The sequence below is a fragment of the Phocoena phocoena genome, chromosome 1 (genome assembly GCF_963924675.1).
Source record: "Phocoena phocoena chromosome 1, mPhoPho1.1, whole genome shotgun sequence".
NCBI classification, from domain to species: Eukaryota; Metazoa; Chordata; class Mammalia; order Artiodactyla; family Phocoenidae; genus Phocoena; species Phocoena phocoena.
Window position 1 is genome coordinate 102,342,795 of NC_089219.1, and position 17,618 is coordinate 102,360,412.

At 47.4% G+C, this 17,618-nt stretch overlaps 1 protein-coding gene across 3 annotated transcripts in view; it reads left to right on the forward strand.

Moving 5' to 3' along the window:
* The first annotated feature begins 387 nt into the window (after positions 1 to 387).
* VANGL1 (VANGL planar cell polarity protein 1) overlaps positions 388 to 17,618 on the forward strand; it is a 45,480-nt gene continuing 28,249 nt past the window's right edge. Inside the window, exons 1-4 of one of the 3 annotated variants that reach the window (XM_065885415.1) lie at positions 388 to 562; positions 2,311 to 2,391; positions 8,621 to 8,827; positions 16,643 to 16,775. In XM_065885415.1, the coding sequence (XP_065741487.1) occupies positions 8,757 to 8,827; positions 16,643 to 16,775 (204 nt within the window). In that variant the 5' untranslated portion in view covers positions 388 to 562; positions 2,311 to 2,391; positions 8,621 to 8,756. Of the gene's footprint in view, positions 563 to 2,310; positions 2,392 to 8,620; positions 8,828 to 16,642; positions 16,776 to 17,618 lie in introns of those variants that run through there. The other 2 variants (XM_065885425.1, XM_065885433.1) reach the window with 2 other exon arrangements.

Here is a 17,618-nt window from a genome sequence, read left to right on the forward strand (position 1 = left end):
CTGAGGCACCGGCCCTGCGGGGCTGGGGCCGGACCGCCCTGCGCACCCCGGGAGCCGGGCGCGCTCCGTGGTTCCCACCCCGCCGCGGAGCTCGACCCGGGAACAGCCCGCGCCCGGGGGCCCGCCCGACCCTGGGCCAGAAACCAGCACAGAGCTGGCCTGTGTTCCCACCTCGCTTACAGAAGGGAGCTGGCCCTGGAGGCGGGCGGGGGGCGAGTCCGGTTGCGCATCGGAGAGCGCAACAGGCAGGTAGGAGTTTACTTTCAAAAACGCCGGGGTGGAGCAGCAGGCGTCCGGCTAGTTTCTGCCCGAGGCGTCCCGGTTGGAGGCAATCTCACCGCCTCGGGGCAGCCTTCGCCACGGGCAGGACCTCATTTCCTCCTGCAGGCTTTAAACTGCCCCAAGCAAACGTGTCCGGGGAAGTGTGAAGCTTTATAAAAATTTAAACGCGTCGGTGGCGGAGGCAGGAGTGGGGCGGAGCCGCGGCCTGGCGGCCCGGAGATGAGCTAGTGAGACTTGGAGCCGAGAAACCTGTGGCTCAGTTTTCACAGCTTCAAACCAGGTATAAAGCCCACCCCGCGAAGGTGGTGTGAGCTCGTTTAGCCGCTTGTTAAGAAACGTTAGAGCTCTTTATTATGATGATTTTGTGGCTGGCACGTGCATTTTGTTAAACCCCTTTTGCGGGGCTGTGATTGGAAATACATGTATTTTTGGATATCTATTCCAAAAGCTAACAAACTGTAAAGAATCTGGCATTTTCACTGATGTGTTTATAAATTTTACAGGGTTGCTGGAAAAATATTATAACTTGTGTCACCAATCAACAATGCTAATTAGCGTTCTCCTTCCAGTGGGTGGGTTGTTTGATTACACAGCTCCTAGGCTCTTTAAGTGAGATGGCAGAAACTGAATCCAGGGAGATATAATTAGTCATTTTATGTAACCACTAATTAGAGTTTTTAGAGTTGAATTAAATCAATGTGATATAGTTGGGGTTTGATTTCTGGGAGGAAACTGTTTATTCTCCAGTTCAAATAAATAACACTCTTCACCTATCCATAAGCATTTAGCATTCCCAGACTTTGATGTCTCCCAATATAATTACTGAAACAGCTAGGTTGAAATTTTCACTGTTACAGTGTTGGCAGTGTGACTTGGTTGCAACTTAATTTGTAAGTAAAATGGGAGAATTTTGAGAATGGCATATTTGTAAGGACTGCTTGCCAGGCAACACATTTTCATTGCCTTGTGTACTTGAGGAAAAGGATGAAACCGTAAAGGAAGGTTTCCTGACCAAGCAGCAATGCCAGGTCACCCTGGTCCACTGGAGAATAAACAAATGTTGAGTGAGGAAGGTATTCTCCCCTCCAACCCCCAACACACACAAACACACACCCTGTTTGTTATCCCAGACTTCAGCAGCATTTGGGTTGAGTGGGCACTTATCACATTGTATTTTAATAGGCAGGTTCTACCTTTAAGCTGTGAGCTCCTTGGAGTTAGAACTATTTCAGATTCATTTCTTTTCTTTTGGACTCCCCACAATGCTTGGGACACTGAACCTGTGAGTAGGAGTTGAAATTGCAGAATTCTTTGTGGGTTATGTGTGGTTTGGGACAATTTGTGATGGTTGCCTCCCCTCCTCCCTGTAAATAAACAAGTTTGGTAATTGCTACATTGTTATATAGTTTCCATAGTCAAGAGCACAGGTTCTGGAATTAGACTCTCAGAGTTCAAGGCCCAGCTCCAGCACTTACCAGGTATGCCACCTTGGTTTTCTTAACTGTAACATGAAATTCTTATTTTTTCTCCCATATAAGGCGTGTTCTGAGGGTTAAGTGAGATATTATATGCAAATGACTTAAAACAGTTCCTAATACATATGAAGCACTCGATTAACTGTGAGCCATTAGATTATTATGGCCCTTCTCTCTCTATAAAGTGAACTAGCTGTGGCTAGGGGACTAGCTGTGTATGGACATCGTGCTGTGCCATTTTCCAGAAGGTGGACAAGGCAGGATTAGGTGGACGTGGGGTTGGACCATGTTTCTAGTAGTGGCTTTGGTCTCACCTGAAGCCTGATGAAAAGGTGCATGTATGTTCAGCTGAGGTCTGTCTCCATTGGTGTCCTTCTGAATACCACTTTATTGGACAGCAGTCATTGGACCCTGCGTCCTGGAATTTACAGGGGAGGTAGTATTTTCGAAATTACTTTTCCAAAGCTTAAAAATCTGGCAGGGGACAAGGGGCGGGGGTCACTTGAAAACAAATATACATCGTAAGAACTCCAGACACATTAACCATTCACAGCTTTTGGAAATCTATACCCAGCTGTTAAGGGTGTTTCAGAGGTAATTGATGACTGGAACCAAGAGGAGATATTCTGGGAAGGTGAGTTGAAATCATTGGTAAAATGAGGTTGACATTTTCTTTTCTTGTGAATAGTGGCCCGGAATCACTCATTTATAAGAGCACTGTTGTAATGAAAGAATCACTGGGTTTGTTGCAAATGCCACAATCCTTCTGATCCCCACATCAGTGGCCTGGATGATGTGTTATGGTTTATAGACCACAAGTTCAGCAAAATACTTCTTCCCATCCTCCCTTACAACCCTGAGGTCCTCCAGATAAACCCAATAAAACACACAGAGCTTTCTGTGATACTCATTTCTAACCTGGGGACGGTAAAAGAAGGCCTGCAAGGAAAAGAATGGAAATCAATAAACTAGTTAACTATAGCTAATGGGATTCATTAAAGTAGACTCACATAGACCAAAAAAAATACATACGTTTAATGAAAATGATACATAAGTAATGTGCCTTACAAAGGTATTCTTTCCAATGGAAGGAATTTAACTTTACTAAGTAGTAATAATGCTTACCGTGTGCTAGGCATTAGTCTGAATGATTATGAATGATCTCATTTAACCCGCCTTGAGCCTATAAGGTAAGTAAAATATAATTCTGTTGTTATAATTAGGGAAACAGGCACAGAAGGGTTAAGTAATTAATCTGAGGTCACACAGCTGATAAGTAGCAGAGCCAGGATTTGAACAGTGACAATCTAACTTCAAAACCTGTGCTCATTGCTTGTCCCCTGTAGAAGAAAAGTTGACTAAACAAAAGTATCTAAATTATCCTTTTCCCCTTGAGTGCCACGTAATTAAAAACGGGTACCTTGAGAAAAATGTTAGCTTGAAAACAATAAAAATAATAAATGGTGTAAACCCTTTAGAATTATATATATGATAAAAATCAAATATGCAAAGTGATGTGCACAGTATATATAAACACAGTTGCTTCCCTTGGAAGTATATCCACTGCAGAAGGAGTAGAATGGCTCTTTAAATTCAGCGTGTGTCTCTGTACCCCTTGCAAGGTAACTTTCTACCCTCCAACCCAAGTTCACTTAATAGCTCTAGGCAGAGCTGTTGACATTTTTATAATTTCCTTTTCTGAGAAGGTTAGCTTATGTTTACCACTGTCATTACCATAACATATTATTTCCCTCATATGATTTTCTGAACCCTGTGTTTTCCTTTCAAGTAGGAGTCAGGTATATTTTGTGAGTGAATGTGACTTTAGGGGCAGATTCTCTTCGAGGCCTCTGATCCCCACTTTGCTTTTAATAAAGGTGGGGTGGGGGGAAGGAGGTTCTCTGACATTTTTGTTGGGGAATTCCAGATTTAAGATGCTGCCACTTAGTCAAAAGTGCTCTTGAGCCTGTCTCAACACTGCCCTCTGACCTTCATGAGATGTGATTTGACAAGCTCTAGCCCTATCCTGGTGTTTGCTTGCAGCCCGGAAGGGATAAATGACAGGAGGACAGGGGGAGGCAGAGACTGATGCCAGTTCTTACTGTGTCTGGCACATAACCTTTGCCGCTGAGTAAGACTTGTGCAAGCAGCAGAGAAGCTCCACTCTTGGTGGTTCGGCTATCACTGTGGAATGTAATCTCTGCGTCTTTTTCTTCGGTTGTAAAACTGAGGATTTAAAATAGACGACCTCTAAGGTTTCTTTCCACAGTGAACCTATGGGCTCCACGTCCCGATACGTGCCACCTAAACCCTTCCTTCATTCAGCACACATTTACAGAGAGCCTGTTGTGCTCCAGGAGCTGGAGCGGGAGTAATGAAAGAGGCCCCTGCCCTTGTGGAGCTTACTGTCTCTGCAGGAGCCAGTCCCTGTGTAATTGGAAATTGGGATATCAAGAAGTACAGGGAGGTGGGAAAGGGCCAGGTGAGGCCGGAGGACCGGAAAGGCCCTTGAAGGAAGCTGTATTTCAGCTGAGAGGGATGAGTAGGAATTGGGCAAAATGAGGTGGGTGAAGAGTGAGTAGAGCAGATGTACTGAGGCTGCAGAGAGCCGGGTGCCTTAGAGAACCTCGGGTAGAGAAGGAAAGCCCAGCTGGAGAAGTGGGCAGGGCCTGGCAGACCAAGTGAAGGATTTTGAGTTTTATTTGAAGTGCAGAGGAACACCGTGGAGAGGTTTTAAGCAGGGAAGTGACGTCCACGTCGTGATTTGAAAGATCACTCTGGCAGCTGCCCAACCAGAGCCAGGCACAGTCTGGGTCATGTCAGGGGTCAGTGTGATAGATAGATAGTTCCAGATTCCAGGATCCACATTTACACCTTTATGTGACCCTATCCTATTCAAGCCAGTGCAGCAGCCTATCACTTTATTACCCAGAGAACCTGATTCCTTTCCTTTCCTTTATTATCTTCCTGATAAGGCCTCCCTCTGACCTTATCTGAGTTCTGCTAATTTCTTGTGCATACAAGGGAACTGCTGCAATGATAAGCTTCAGGATGTGTTTTTCTGTTAATGATGTCGAAACCCTTCCATTGGCTTTTGAGATGAGTTCGCTCTGGATTTTGTCCGTCTGCCTCTGGTCGCTGCTTCTTAATCCTCGCTGAGATCTGGGACAAGAATTGATAGCTCTGATAGAGAGAGTGTGACGCAGAAGGCGCCCGAACTCTCAAGAGACTGGATTCTGTGAGGAAACCTGCAGGCTTTGGAATAGTTTAGCCCTGTGTCCGTGGAGCCTGGAGGAAGTGGGTGGCCTGAGAACTGGGAGAGTGAGGGATGGATAACGGGACAGAGGGCACTTAGGGACAATAGAATGTGTGGGCCGAAGCGGGGAGAGAGTTGTGAAAATGGTGCTGGGTTGGCTGTATAGGGTCAATAGGATGTTCGCATGGCGCCAGTGGAGGAAATTGAAAAGAACTGTCCGGGGCACCGGAGAGCATCGTGGGGGTGATGGGAATCCCAAGCGGAGCAAGAGGCATCTGAGTAGGAAATGTGCACTGGGGATTTATCCTTTCAGTAAGTATTTTTTGGGTACCTCTTATGTTCAGTGTATCTTGGGGTAGGTAAACAGTAGCTCCTGTCTCCATGGAGCTTATCCTAGAGTAAATCCATGGACGGAGGAGAATAATGGGTGAGTTTTGAGTCTTAAAAGATAACTTGATGGGGGAGAGGGAGAGGACTGTTGGAGGAGGAGTAGCACAAACACCATCAAATCGGAGGAGGACAGACAGCAGAGAGCTCCGCGAGGGCAGCCGTGTGCTGTGTGCCATTGTCATTGCTGTAACCTAGCATCGCCTAGCAGGTCTCTCATAGCCCCACTAAACGTGGAGGCGGATGAATGAATACATGGGTTAAGAAGATCTGGGCGGGGGGGAAGAAGGACAAGGGTGGGACCTTTGGATTTGGCTCCTGGCAATCTCTGGCCAACTTAGCGCTGTTTCAGTGGAGCGTCAGAGATGGAGGATTGGGGTGACAAGAGGGAGGGAATGGCAGCATATGCAAACCGACCCTTTGATAAGTATAGATAGGAATTGTGAGAGAGAAACCAGACAAGGGCAGCTGGTAGAGTGGAGGTAAAGCTTTCCCCCAAACAGCACTTGGGAGCCCATGATTTCCTTTGAGGGACATGCCTGGAGTTGCCTTAACGGATGGCCGGAGGTTTTAATAAGGACCAAGGATGACGTCTTCTTGCAGTAGGGGAATGAAATTTGCATTAGCATGTGCCAGAGGCTTTATTTTGGGAGCTTCCTTTCATGCTTAACAGCAACCCTAGGAAGAGATCATATTAAATGGCCTCATTTTACGGGGGTGTCAGGGGGGTGGGAGGGTGGGGAGATAAGCTCAGAGAGCTAAGTGTCTGCCCCGCGGTGTCACGGCCGGGGAGCGTGAATAGGATCCGTGCAGGTCTTCGGGGCCTGGGCCACCTGCCTCTGAGACACCCCAGCAGCATTTAGCCGGAAATAGCTAGAAGCTGGGATGGAAAAGAGAGTCGAGAGTTAGTGGGTTGGAGGGCAGAAAGAAGTATAGACGTTGTGGATGGTCAATTCTGGGTGTAGAAGACAGCAGTCAGGTTTCTGGGCCAGGCAGCCGGATGTTGGAACCTGCAGGTCCGCAGAGAGCTGGGTGAAGGACCTTTGGGGAAAGAGGCTCGTTCAGGGCAGGTCTGGAGATCTTGGCTCACCTCCTGAGGCTGGCGTCTGCCAGGTATGGAGAAGAACAAGCAGCATAGCCCAGAGCAGAAAGGACGTGAGAGTCTAAGGTGCTGAAAGCTCATTGAAATTGCTAGTGAACATGCTGGGAAGAGTAGGGAGAAAAATAAAAAAGATGAGCTTGTTCTTAAAGTCTTCTAGAAAAGTGGGGGAAGGTCCAAGAGCAAAACTAACATGTTTTTAAAATGCCCACAGTGGGTTTTTTCCCACATTTGATTCTTTACAGTCACCCCACAAAATAGGCTGCCTTATTTCCATTTTACGGATGAGGACACCTGAGGCTCCGAGGGGGACACAGCTAGTTAGCAAGCCCTGGACTGCACTGGGATGCAAGCCCAGCGCTGTCTGGCCGCAGGTGAGCCTCAGGTGGGAAGGTGAGCATGGGTACCCACTCTGTCTTGCTCCTTTCCGTGTCTTTCTCTTACTGAGAGAGACAAGGAGAGCCTCTAGGTTGGGGACTGGTCGCGGGAGTCTTGATAACCCCGAATGCCCCTTATCCAGCATATCGGAGCCGGTGCTGGGAGTGGTCACAGTTGTAGCTTGTTTGTTTCTCGCATGAGCCCTTTTATTCACCTTTTACAGATGTGGGTTCAGAGAGATTTAATAATTTGACTGAGGTCGTATAGCTAACAGGTGAGTAAAGCCTGGGATTGGAACCCAGCTCCTAATACCGTATCAGCTTATGTCTCCAGATCAACCCTGTGAAGTCCATGGCTGGTGGGTTTATCCCCATTTGACAAATGAGGAAATCGAGGCTCAAGAAGGCAGGTGACTTATCCCAGGCTGTACTTGACAGTGAGCAGCCCTGGCTAGACCCCGGGTCTCGGGAGGAGAGCAGCCATGAAATAATGAGTCAGGACATCAGGACAAGGGAGGCTAGCTAGCCCTAGGTGACAGACCCTAGGGAATGAATGACAAGGGCAAACAACCTAGGTGGGACTGAGGCTCAGACTGTGTTGGCCAGTGGTGGTTTGTGGGTGATTCCCTCCAGGCTGGCAGGTCATTGCTCAGGAGCCTTGGCCTCCTCCCAGTGTGGGTAGAGGTATGGCATTTGCGGCTTCTTTGTTTTTTCTTCACGCTGATCTCACTGGCTCCGTTTGCAGTGTCAGCTTCCAGGGGCGCTGGAAGGAGGAGCCCTGTGGGGTGGAGACCAGCTCTGGGGTGAGGGGTGCAGAACTCCTTTGTCTCGAAGTAAAGGTTTAGCATGTGGGGCTCAGGAATGTACTTGGAAACATTTCCAATTTATTTTTATTGCATAGCAATATTTAACGAAAATGTGGGAAAAGACCCAGGAACCTGCAGCTAATAAATCGCCTGCTTTCATTTTCTGATGTTCTGTCATCCTTGTCCTTACATAAGTGATTTTGTGTGATTGTAACTGGAATGTAGATTTCAGCGTCTACCTGCAATGCTGTACGTAGCCTGCTTTTTAAATTTATCACTACATCGTACAAATTTCTGTTCTTCATAATTATCATTTTAAACAGCTCTATGATATTTCTTTGGGTGAATGAATCGTGTCTCCCTGACCTAGTCCTCTGTTTGGGGGGCATTGAGAGTGTTTCTTGCTTTTCACTATTTCAGACAATGTGCTAATAATAGTTTTTCGTTTAAAAAAAGAGATTAGTTCCCTGAGATAAATTCTCAGGAGTTTGGATTCCTGGATTAAAGAGATTGAGAGCCATTTTTTTTTTTCCCCCCAGTGGATTCGGAAACTCTGAGCAAATCCCTTAAAAGCTGCTTCCCTGGGTATTGTTTTGTAACCAGCACACTGGCAGTGGGAGCTGGGCACGGTGTCTAGGACCGGGATGCCAGGAAGGCTGGCTGTGTCTGGGAGATGGCCAAGGGCCAGGTCTCTCCCACCTCGGGTTTCCCCGCTGCTGCGGGGCAGGGGTTGGGCTTGCCCGGCACTCACCCGTCCCCCTCCCAGACACCTGGGCAAGCTGGCTGCTACCTGAGTGGAGCATTTAGCACTCAGGAGCCTCACCCTTGCTCACTCCATCACAGAGACCCCAGAGAGGAGGTTGCTACTGTCACTTATCTTCTCGCCCCTCGGGTTTGGCTTTGAAGGTTGATATCCTTTATTTTTCCTGTTTTCCCAGAATTCGTTCCTGCCGAAGAGTAAGTCCTTGATTCCCAGGCCCTTTGAGGTCTGAGGAGGAGTCCAGTAGGTGAGATTCTCTACCTCTAAGGAGAAACAGTACCTGCTCCTTCACCAAGAGCAAGCTCTCCGTTGCTATGGATACCGAATCCACGTATTCTGGATACTCTTACTACTCTAGTCATTCGAAAAAATCTCACAGACAAGGGTATGTAAGCTACTGCTTGTTCCACTTTTCCTTTGGGGGAAACTCGCGGGTTGCTCAGGCTGCCTGGGCTCACTTTCAAACAGTCCCCCTGCAGGGCAGTTGACTCCGGAGGTTCAGTCCAAGAGCGTTTAACAGGCATGGGGAGGAACTATACGACCAATTTACATTTTATAGCCACCATTACAGTTGGTGACTTTTAAGTTCTCACAGTTGATTTTAAATTAAAGTTTCTCCCTTCAGTGGAAATGTTTTTCATTTCTAAGTACTTTTCATAGATGACAGTTCTCTCAAAGCTTTACCAAGAATGCAGTGAAAGTTCAAAAAAAAAAAAAAAGTGTTAATTTGTTGCTTCTCACCCAGAGCTGCTGACTCATTATCCATTATGCATTTGCCTGAGGCTTATCCACTGAAGTGGCAGGATTGGCCCAGTGCCTTATTTATTTCTCTCTGACTAGTCTTCCCAGTGAGCAGGCCTGGGTTTTGAAAACTCTGACCCTCGGTGACGGGGCCAAATTTCCTCTCCTCTGTGAGGAATGAACAGGTGGGCACTGGTATTCATAAGGCCTGCAGTATTACAGACCTGCAGAATGGTGAGGAGAGAAACGAGGAAATGAATGAATGAGGAGGTGGTACCGTACTGGTGAAGAGCGCAGTTGATAAAATTGCAATGCTGCCTCTTATTTAGAGCCCTCATTTGTAAAATGGGTATAGCAAGGCTGTTGAGAGGATTAAATGAGATGATGCTTGTGAAGCATTTAACACAGCACATAGTAGGTCACTAACCAGTGGCTGTATTAATGCTATCAATGGCCTTGGCATTTCAGCACCACACTCAAAGGCCCACCTGTGGTCACAGCCCTGCCATGGCTGGGAATGGTGGTTATAGTGGTGTTTCCCTGACTGCCGAGCAGTTCCCCATACAAGCAGCTGACTGCAGAGCAGGATTTTGTTTTGTAAGACAGCAGTAAGATATGGATATCTCATTGATTTATTCGTTTGTTAGCATGTATGGACGTACACACGCAGAAAGGGGTCTGGAAGGATAGTGTCCGAGCTGCCCAGAGCGGTCATCCACAGGGAAGGGGTCCACACAGGATGGTGACTGATAGGAACTTTCATTTATGCTTTATCTTTCTGCACTTGTTCAGTCTTTTACAAGTGTATATTTTGTGATTAAAAGTAGAAATGGAATGAGTGTAAAAGAAGGACTTTCAAAGATTATTTAATGACCTGAGAAAATACATATGATGCCATGTTACTAAAAAACAAGATTCAAAACTTTGTGCATATAATGGTTATATATTCTTATGATACAATGAATGGTAGCAGATTGACCATGCCTGTCTCTAGGTGTGCAACTCTTGGGATTATAGTTGTGTGTGTGTGTGTGTTTTTAACTTTCCTTATTTTCTAAATTTCATGTATTGCTCTTATAATCATAACAATCTGGGGAAAAGAGGTAAATGAGCTTGTGCTGGAGCCCAGACAAGGCTTTCTAGTCAGCATGGGAAACAGCAAGGAGGGCTGCTGAGTGAGGCGTAAAGTAACATGCCAGAACCCAGATCCTGAGAAAGTCAGGAACCCTCTGGGGAGCAACATTTAATCACAAATTTCAATCAGTGGGTAAACATATCAGGTTTGTTCTAAAATACTAGAAACAGCTGTGTAAAAATGTCCAATCTTTGAACTTAACTGGAAAAAGCAATTCCCTTGTCAGTGTGCCAAGCTTCCCCATCCTACACTGTGATGAGTGGAGTGGGAATTTGGGGTTCTCTTGGTGCTTGGGGATGAGTAGAGAGGGACGCCTTGCAGTGTTCAGAGGAGGAACCATCTCTGGCCTCCTTTATCTAGACTCGTGTCCCGACTGTCATTGCTCTGCACTGCTGTTTCCTCAGGCCCCTTGGGGCCCCGAGAAATTGATACTGCAGTGCTCTTGTAACTTTAGGAGACTGTGACTTTCAATGAAAACAGCATGCAGAACTCTGAGGGCCTTCTTGGACCCCTGCGGAAAGTACTTGGCAAATAATACAAGCTGAGACCTTTAATAAGTTAACCAAGGGTGTTGCTGAATGCCTACTCAGAAGAGCTCAGGGTGAGAGATTCGAGATTTATAGGTGAACTTCCTGGCATCTTTAGAAAAGCAACAGCCTCTGAGTTGGATTCCCTGACAGGCAGCCCCGTAGGGCATAGTGACTGTGGGGCAGAGGTGGTAATCCATAGAGAGTAGGTGCCAGGAGTCCTTTGTCGGGGTGGTATTGGGGAGTAGTAGTAGCCTCCCCCAGGCGTGCCCTGGACCCAGCAGAGGGTCTCTGTCAGCCAGGAGTGTCCCTGTGAGGGCTGCTTTGCTCAGGGGTTTGTTGGGAATTTGAATGGCAGAGTAGGGAAGGAGAGGGAGCTTGCTCTTTAGGAATCTTGGTAGAACTGTCAGCGGGGAATCGTGAAGGGCAGCAAACATGATTTGTCTGATGACACCGAGATCATCTTTGGAGGACTGGCTGGGTTCTAAGCAGATGACAAGTGACTCTTTTCTAACAAAGAGGTTAGTGGTCTGGTTTTGTGATACCTGCCATCTCCAGAGGGTATCCAGTTAACTTGCTGGGAAAACGGCACAGACTCCAGCCGACCTCGCCTAACCTTTGGGTTTTGGAGCACCAGTTCCCCGAGTTCAATACAGCGGCTGCCAGTACCTGTTCATGACCAGTTTGAGAGTGCCTGTTAGGACCCTTGGTCGTTATCCCCCATCCTCACAGCAGTCCCAGAACCGGTGGGAGGTGGGACCCCCGTTCAACAGGTGATACAATTGAGACGCAGAAAGACAGCACTATTTGCCTGAAGTTATGAGGTTGGTAGAGACCCTCAGGTTTAAGGCCCCATTTAGTCCTCCTCTGGAAGCCATGCTTTCCTCCCTGGGCTGTGCTGGGTGGAGAGCGGCAGAGTAACTGATAGGGAAGAAAGGGAGTGGAGGGTAAGCCATGTGACTAATGTACTAAAATGCATTGTCCGAAAGAGGCTGCCTGAGCGGTAGGGGGGGGTCTGTGCTTTTGTTCCGAGGCCGCTTCCAAGTCAGTTTGTCCTGTGCCCAGCCCTCGCACCCAAGGCAGTGCCGAGAGGAAGCAGCCAGGCCCCGGCAGTCGCAGTTGGTGGAGAAAGGACAGGTAGTGGGTGGTGGTAGAGAAGGAAAGGGAAGAGTAACCGGTGGGGCTGGCTTTCCCCAAGTAGAAATAGACGAACAACAGAAAGAGGGCAAAATCATCTTCCCAGGAAATGCTGACTGTAAGTGGGAACGGTCTAGGAATCGACGGGAATTCTGGTCAGAGTGAGACGGGCTTTACAGCAGCACCCCCAGGGCTGAGCTCTGGAATCGCCTGAAAACAAGCATTTACACACTCACACACGTGCAGGTACGTACACATGCCCAGGCCTCCAGCATGTTACTGCTTGCCCCCAACCCCTGACTTATCTTTACTCATACGGGCACAGGATGCATGGAGACAGGCTCAGAGATAAAGATACAAGGATTCCTGTGGCTGACACACCTGCCCAGCAAAGATGCGTAGCTGATCCAGACAACTCGGGTGGAGTTGGAGAAACACCAAGTACGCGTGTGTTTGAAAAATCCTTTCAGTGGTTTGGTAGCCTACTCCCTGTCTCCTGTTTCTCTTAGACACCGTGGACTGGTGGTCTTCACCACTGGCGGGCCCTCTCCTGGAGGGTACTTGGCACGTCCTTGACATCACGGCAGTTGGAGCTCTGGGGATGAACGTTTGGGTACCGATGCAGTGAAGCGGCAGCCATACTGGGCTCATAGCCCTGCATGCTGGAAAGCACTTGGAAGGCAGCCTTTTTTGTTGGGCTTCTCTATGTAGTCTGGGCTCAGACAGTAATTCAGGGCAGTAATTCAGGACCAGTGATTTTTATAAAAGCTGTACAACAGGTCTTTCTCCCTTGACAAGGACCAGCACGACATGCAGCCCACGTTGAGTGGATAGGGTGAGCTTTCCGTCGGCCCCTTACTTGACAGTGAATGGAAGGCTCTTGGCTCTGGGCCTGATGCACACTGTCCTGAGTCCTGCTCCCACCTCATGCACTTAATGCTGTTTTGGTATAGAAGCCACGCTGTACGCTGCAACATTGTGTAGCTGAGCGCTGCACTCACATCTCCCATTATTGAGCCCCCGCTGTATACAGGGCATTTTACAAACAGGGAAATTTCTGAGTAGTTGCTCCAACAACCTCCTCCCCCAGGAGCATTTGGGTGGGAGAGCCTTGGGCAGAGTTTCCTGGACCACCTGCCTCCTAATCACCTGGGGTGCTGATGAAAAGGGCGGATTCCCGGTGTCTCTCCCCTCCGGACTGTTTCTCTGGGGATGGGGCCAGTGAATCTGTACTTCATCTACACCCCAGGTGGCTTGTCTGCGCATTTCGCGTGTGAGAAGCAGTGGTTTAGGGTTTGGGGCTTGGAGGATGAGGAACCTTCCTGGGGTTGTCAGGTAATAGGCTGGTTTATCTCTGATGTTACCAGGGGAACTGTAGAGATTGCGTCTCCTTTGGGGACTGTCGGGCCCTTTAAGGGCCAAGGCTGGGCCAGTTGGGGTCGGGTCGAGGAAGGGCTGGCCCCTGAGAGGCTGTTTCCAGCCCTGGGTGGTTCCCTACCCGCTCCGGCCCTGGTAGTGTTCAGCCTGCAGGAATTGGCACTCGGTGGAAGAATTTTGATTTCCAGTGGAATTTGTGCTGTCACAGGATTTGACCCGTGGGACTAGTGAAGAGATTGATGGGTTAGGGGAGCACGTGACTTGGCAGATGGCAGGACAGTGATAGATGTGAGAGCAGTTGGGGAAGTGGAAACACAGTAAGAGGAGCAGTGCCTCGGTCTGGCCTGGCCAAGGTGGGGGTCCTGGGGAACAGTGATTCCAGACTTAGTCTAAACAGCTAAGACTGATCAGACACATGGGAAAACTTTCCCCAATTGCTTATTGTTTCTCACAGTGAGTCCTTTTGAAGTGGTTGTCTTTGGCAGCCAGAGTGTTGGGTGCACTGCTTTGTGTTCTCCAAGGTCATGGTCCAGTCATGACTTCTAGCAGTAGCTTCAAAGGCAGATTCCATAGCTCTGGTAAGTTCATCAAGTTCAGGGTGTGGGAATGAGCATAAGGAATACTTACGCTACAAAATCTTCCAGTTGCTCTTCAAATCAGTGCCGCAGAGCGGGTCTGAATCGAGGCGGTGGGTTCACATCCAGCTCTGTCACTTAACCTCTGTGAGCCTCCGTTTCCTCATTTATAAAATGCAGACAATAATACCACATAGGGTTATTGTTAGGATTGAACAAGATTAATATAAGAAAGCACTTGGTAAAGTGCTCTTTAAATTGGGGTGGGCAGTGGAGTGATTGGCAGTGAGACACACCCTTGGATAAACAAACAACATCTCTTAGCTGTTTCCTTAGTTGCCCAGTTAAAATAAAACACCAGAGTTGACCAGAACACATCTATTTCTGGACTCTAATTTAGCAATAGATTGTAGTGATAAATTACGCTACAGGGATTAGAGATGGTATCACTGAAAGCGTCTCTGGGACAACTGAAGCCTCCCTGCCCTTTGAAGGAATTAACCAGGGCTTATCCTAGGGAGATACTGATAAAGCAGAAGCTTGACCACAGAAAGTCTGCATGTGGTTTTGTTAGCTAAGTAGTAGGTTAATAGGAGGGATGCTGTGCAGGGGGAGGGGGTTTGATTGTGTGTTAAAAGCTGCTTTTTCGTCTGTCTCCAAGGAACACATACTCTGCTTCACCACGTCAAGCCACCATTCTTTGCCATGTGTGGATAGTAATAGCAATAATAATAGCCACAGTATTATTTCACATCCCTGTGTCTATGTGGTGAGATCGTTATCCCCATTGCATAGATGATGAAACTGAGGTTTTTCAGAGGCTTGTCAACTGAAATAAAACACAACATGAGAGCTGTGAGGTCACTTTTATTTGGGGCTTCCTGAAGACTAAAGCCTGGGAGACAGCCTCTCACATGGCTCTGAGGAACTACTCTGAAGAGGTAGTGGGGGCGGTCAGCATCTATATGACCTGACGAAAGGGGTACATGCAAGCAGGCACACATCTTGGTAGAAGGTTGCTGCTGGTCATGAGGAGCAGACGTCTCCTTTAATGACTTTAGTGCTTTTCTAGGTATGAGAAGATGCGAGAAATTGGGTTCGGAACATTTTCTCCTGAAAACGTCTAACTGTCTGAAGGGCTGTTCTGCCAGTGTTCCCAGAGCACAGAGTGCCTCATTCCTGATCTCTGCCCTGAACTCCTTTCAGGGTGTGTCGAAGGTCAGCAACAGCAGGGGCTAGCGACTTCATCCTTTTAGAGCCACTGGTGAGCGACATTCTTTCATTGGCAGGTTCAGTAACGTGTGCAAGCTCACACATCAGGTAGGGGCAGAACCAAAATCTGACCGTCTGTCTCTGTAGTGTGTGTGTGCGATGCTTCTGTCCTGCCTGGGAGACCTTGGGGAGGAGGGCGCACAGGTGAAGGAAGGAGGACTGATGTCAGGGCGGCCTGCGGGACGGAGTTTGAGGGAACTTATTCTTGGCCACTGAGGGGCTCCTTTGGAGGGGCTCCTGGGTTGACTCTTCACAGTTGGGGGTAGGGGTGCCAGTCTCCATAGGTGGTTAATGGCCAGGTCATGACCCCTGGGCTTTGCACAGTGGTTGATTCCTTTCCTAATTTCAGCATTGATCCACAGCAGGGTGCGCTCACCGTCACCCTGGAAGACCACCCAGGAAGTTCATCTGGGGTAAAACCATGCAACAGCCTGCTTTCCTTAGGGGGCCTGAAAAGACACACACATGCGCACACACACACACACGTGTGTGTACCTCTTGGGGTCATTTGCTCTAACTTTTGCCTGTTTCTGTGGCTGCTTTAAGTTCATCTAGAATCTATGGGAATGACTTTTAGTTTTGAATTTGTAGTAATGGGAAGTAACTGATTCTCTGTATTGGTTTAGGGTTTCCTTTCTTCTCTTCTTGTCCAAAGGTGTAGGGTGACAGTGTGTCCCAGATTTTTTTGGACAGACCAAAGCTTAAGTATTTTGCTGTGTTGTCCCAACAGAAAAAAGTCCTAGAAAATAAGCTTAGGCGAATTATGATCAACTCAAGTCAGTAATTTTACAATGAAATGTGCCTTACCTACAGAAATTCTAAAGTTCACAGTATTAGGCTTTGAAAAAATATGGTCACTGTTGATAGAGAAGAATTGACAGTCTTTTTTTGGGTCTTGGAGTGGCAGAAAGAAAACAGTAGGTAGGGAGTAAAGATCAGCTTACTCTTTGCCGGGGGGTGGGATGGGTGTGTTTGTGTATGTGTGTGTGTGTGTGTAGAAGTTTCTTAAATTCAAAATGAAATTTATAACGTTTTTTTTTAACAATATATTTTTTAATTTAATTAATTTATTTTTGGCTGCGTTGGGTCTTCGTTGTTGCACACGGGCTTTCTCTACTTGCGGCGAGCAGGGGTACACTCTGTTGCAGTGCACAGGCTTTTCATTGCAGTGGCTTCTCTTGTTGCAGAGCACAGGCTCTAGGTGCACGGGCTTCAGTAGTTGTAGCACGTAGTCTCAGTAGTTGTGGTGCACGGGCTTAGTTGCTCACCAGTATGTGGGATCTTCCCGGACCAGGGCCTGAACCCGTGTCCCCTGTGTTGGTGGGTGGATTCTTAACCACTGCACCACCAAGGAAGTCCTATAACATGTTTTGATGAGGGTTAATTAACATGGCATAAATGTGCTAGCGGATTTATCTTTTATTATTTTTTTTCAGGGAAAGAAATAGAGAGAGGCACAAATCACCCCGGAATAAAGATGGCAGAGGGTCAGAAAAATCTGTCACCATTCAAGCTCCCACCGGAGAGCCCTTGTTGGCAAATGATTCTACTCGGACGGAGGAAGCTCAGGTAAGGATCAAAGGCAGTCTGTAAGTACACTGGCACTCAATCAAGCCTCTTTTCTGTAAATGTTTTCCTAAGTCTTGTTGTAATAGGTTCTCTTGGGTTTTTATCTTTATTTTTCTAGCATGTTAATTAGTTTATCTATATCCTGTGGTTTCTTGTTGGTCTAAGGACAGCCTGACCTACCATTGGCTAGCTTGAGGATTCTTCTGAAGTGTGATTGGTTGGCCTTTGAGTGGTGTTGAAAAGAAGCCAGCAAGGCTGACGACAGAGCAGAGAAGGGAAAGTTGCAGGCTGCAGGCTCTGGAGACTCATTCCAAAGTAGAACAGTGTAAGAGAGAAGGAAACTCGCTCTCCAGAGACCCTAAGTCATGTTGGGAAGAAGAGCTGAGAGGTTAGGACAGCCCAGAGGAAGCCTCACTAAACCTGGAGCTATACACTTAGATGCCTGCTAGGGAAACATAGGTGAGTGAAATAGACCCTGGGTTACACAGAAGAGGCAAAAATAAATCAGGCTAGCTTGGGAGTAAATAGCAATCTGTGTGGCATGTCAGTGTCAGGGCTGTGGCATGGAGTGATGGAATCTGGCACCTGGAGAATGCATTTCCTCTGTCAAGGAAACACCAGGAATGCAGGAATTAAGTGTTCCTGGGTCTTGCAATATTTAAGAAAAGCTGGAAGTTAGGATTTTATGTGAAATCATCCAATTTTAAAGTATGGACTATTTATTAATTTTTTTAAAACATTGTGTGTGTTCTCTCTGGGTCCCAACTGTCTCACAGTCTACTTGATTTGAATAAACATCTGAGCTATACTCAGAAACATGTTTGCACAGCCCCTTGAAGTATA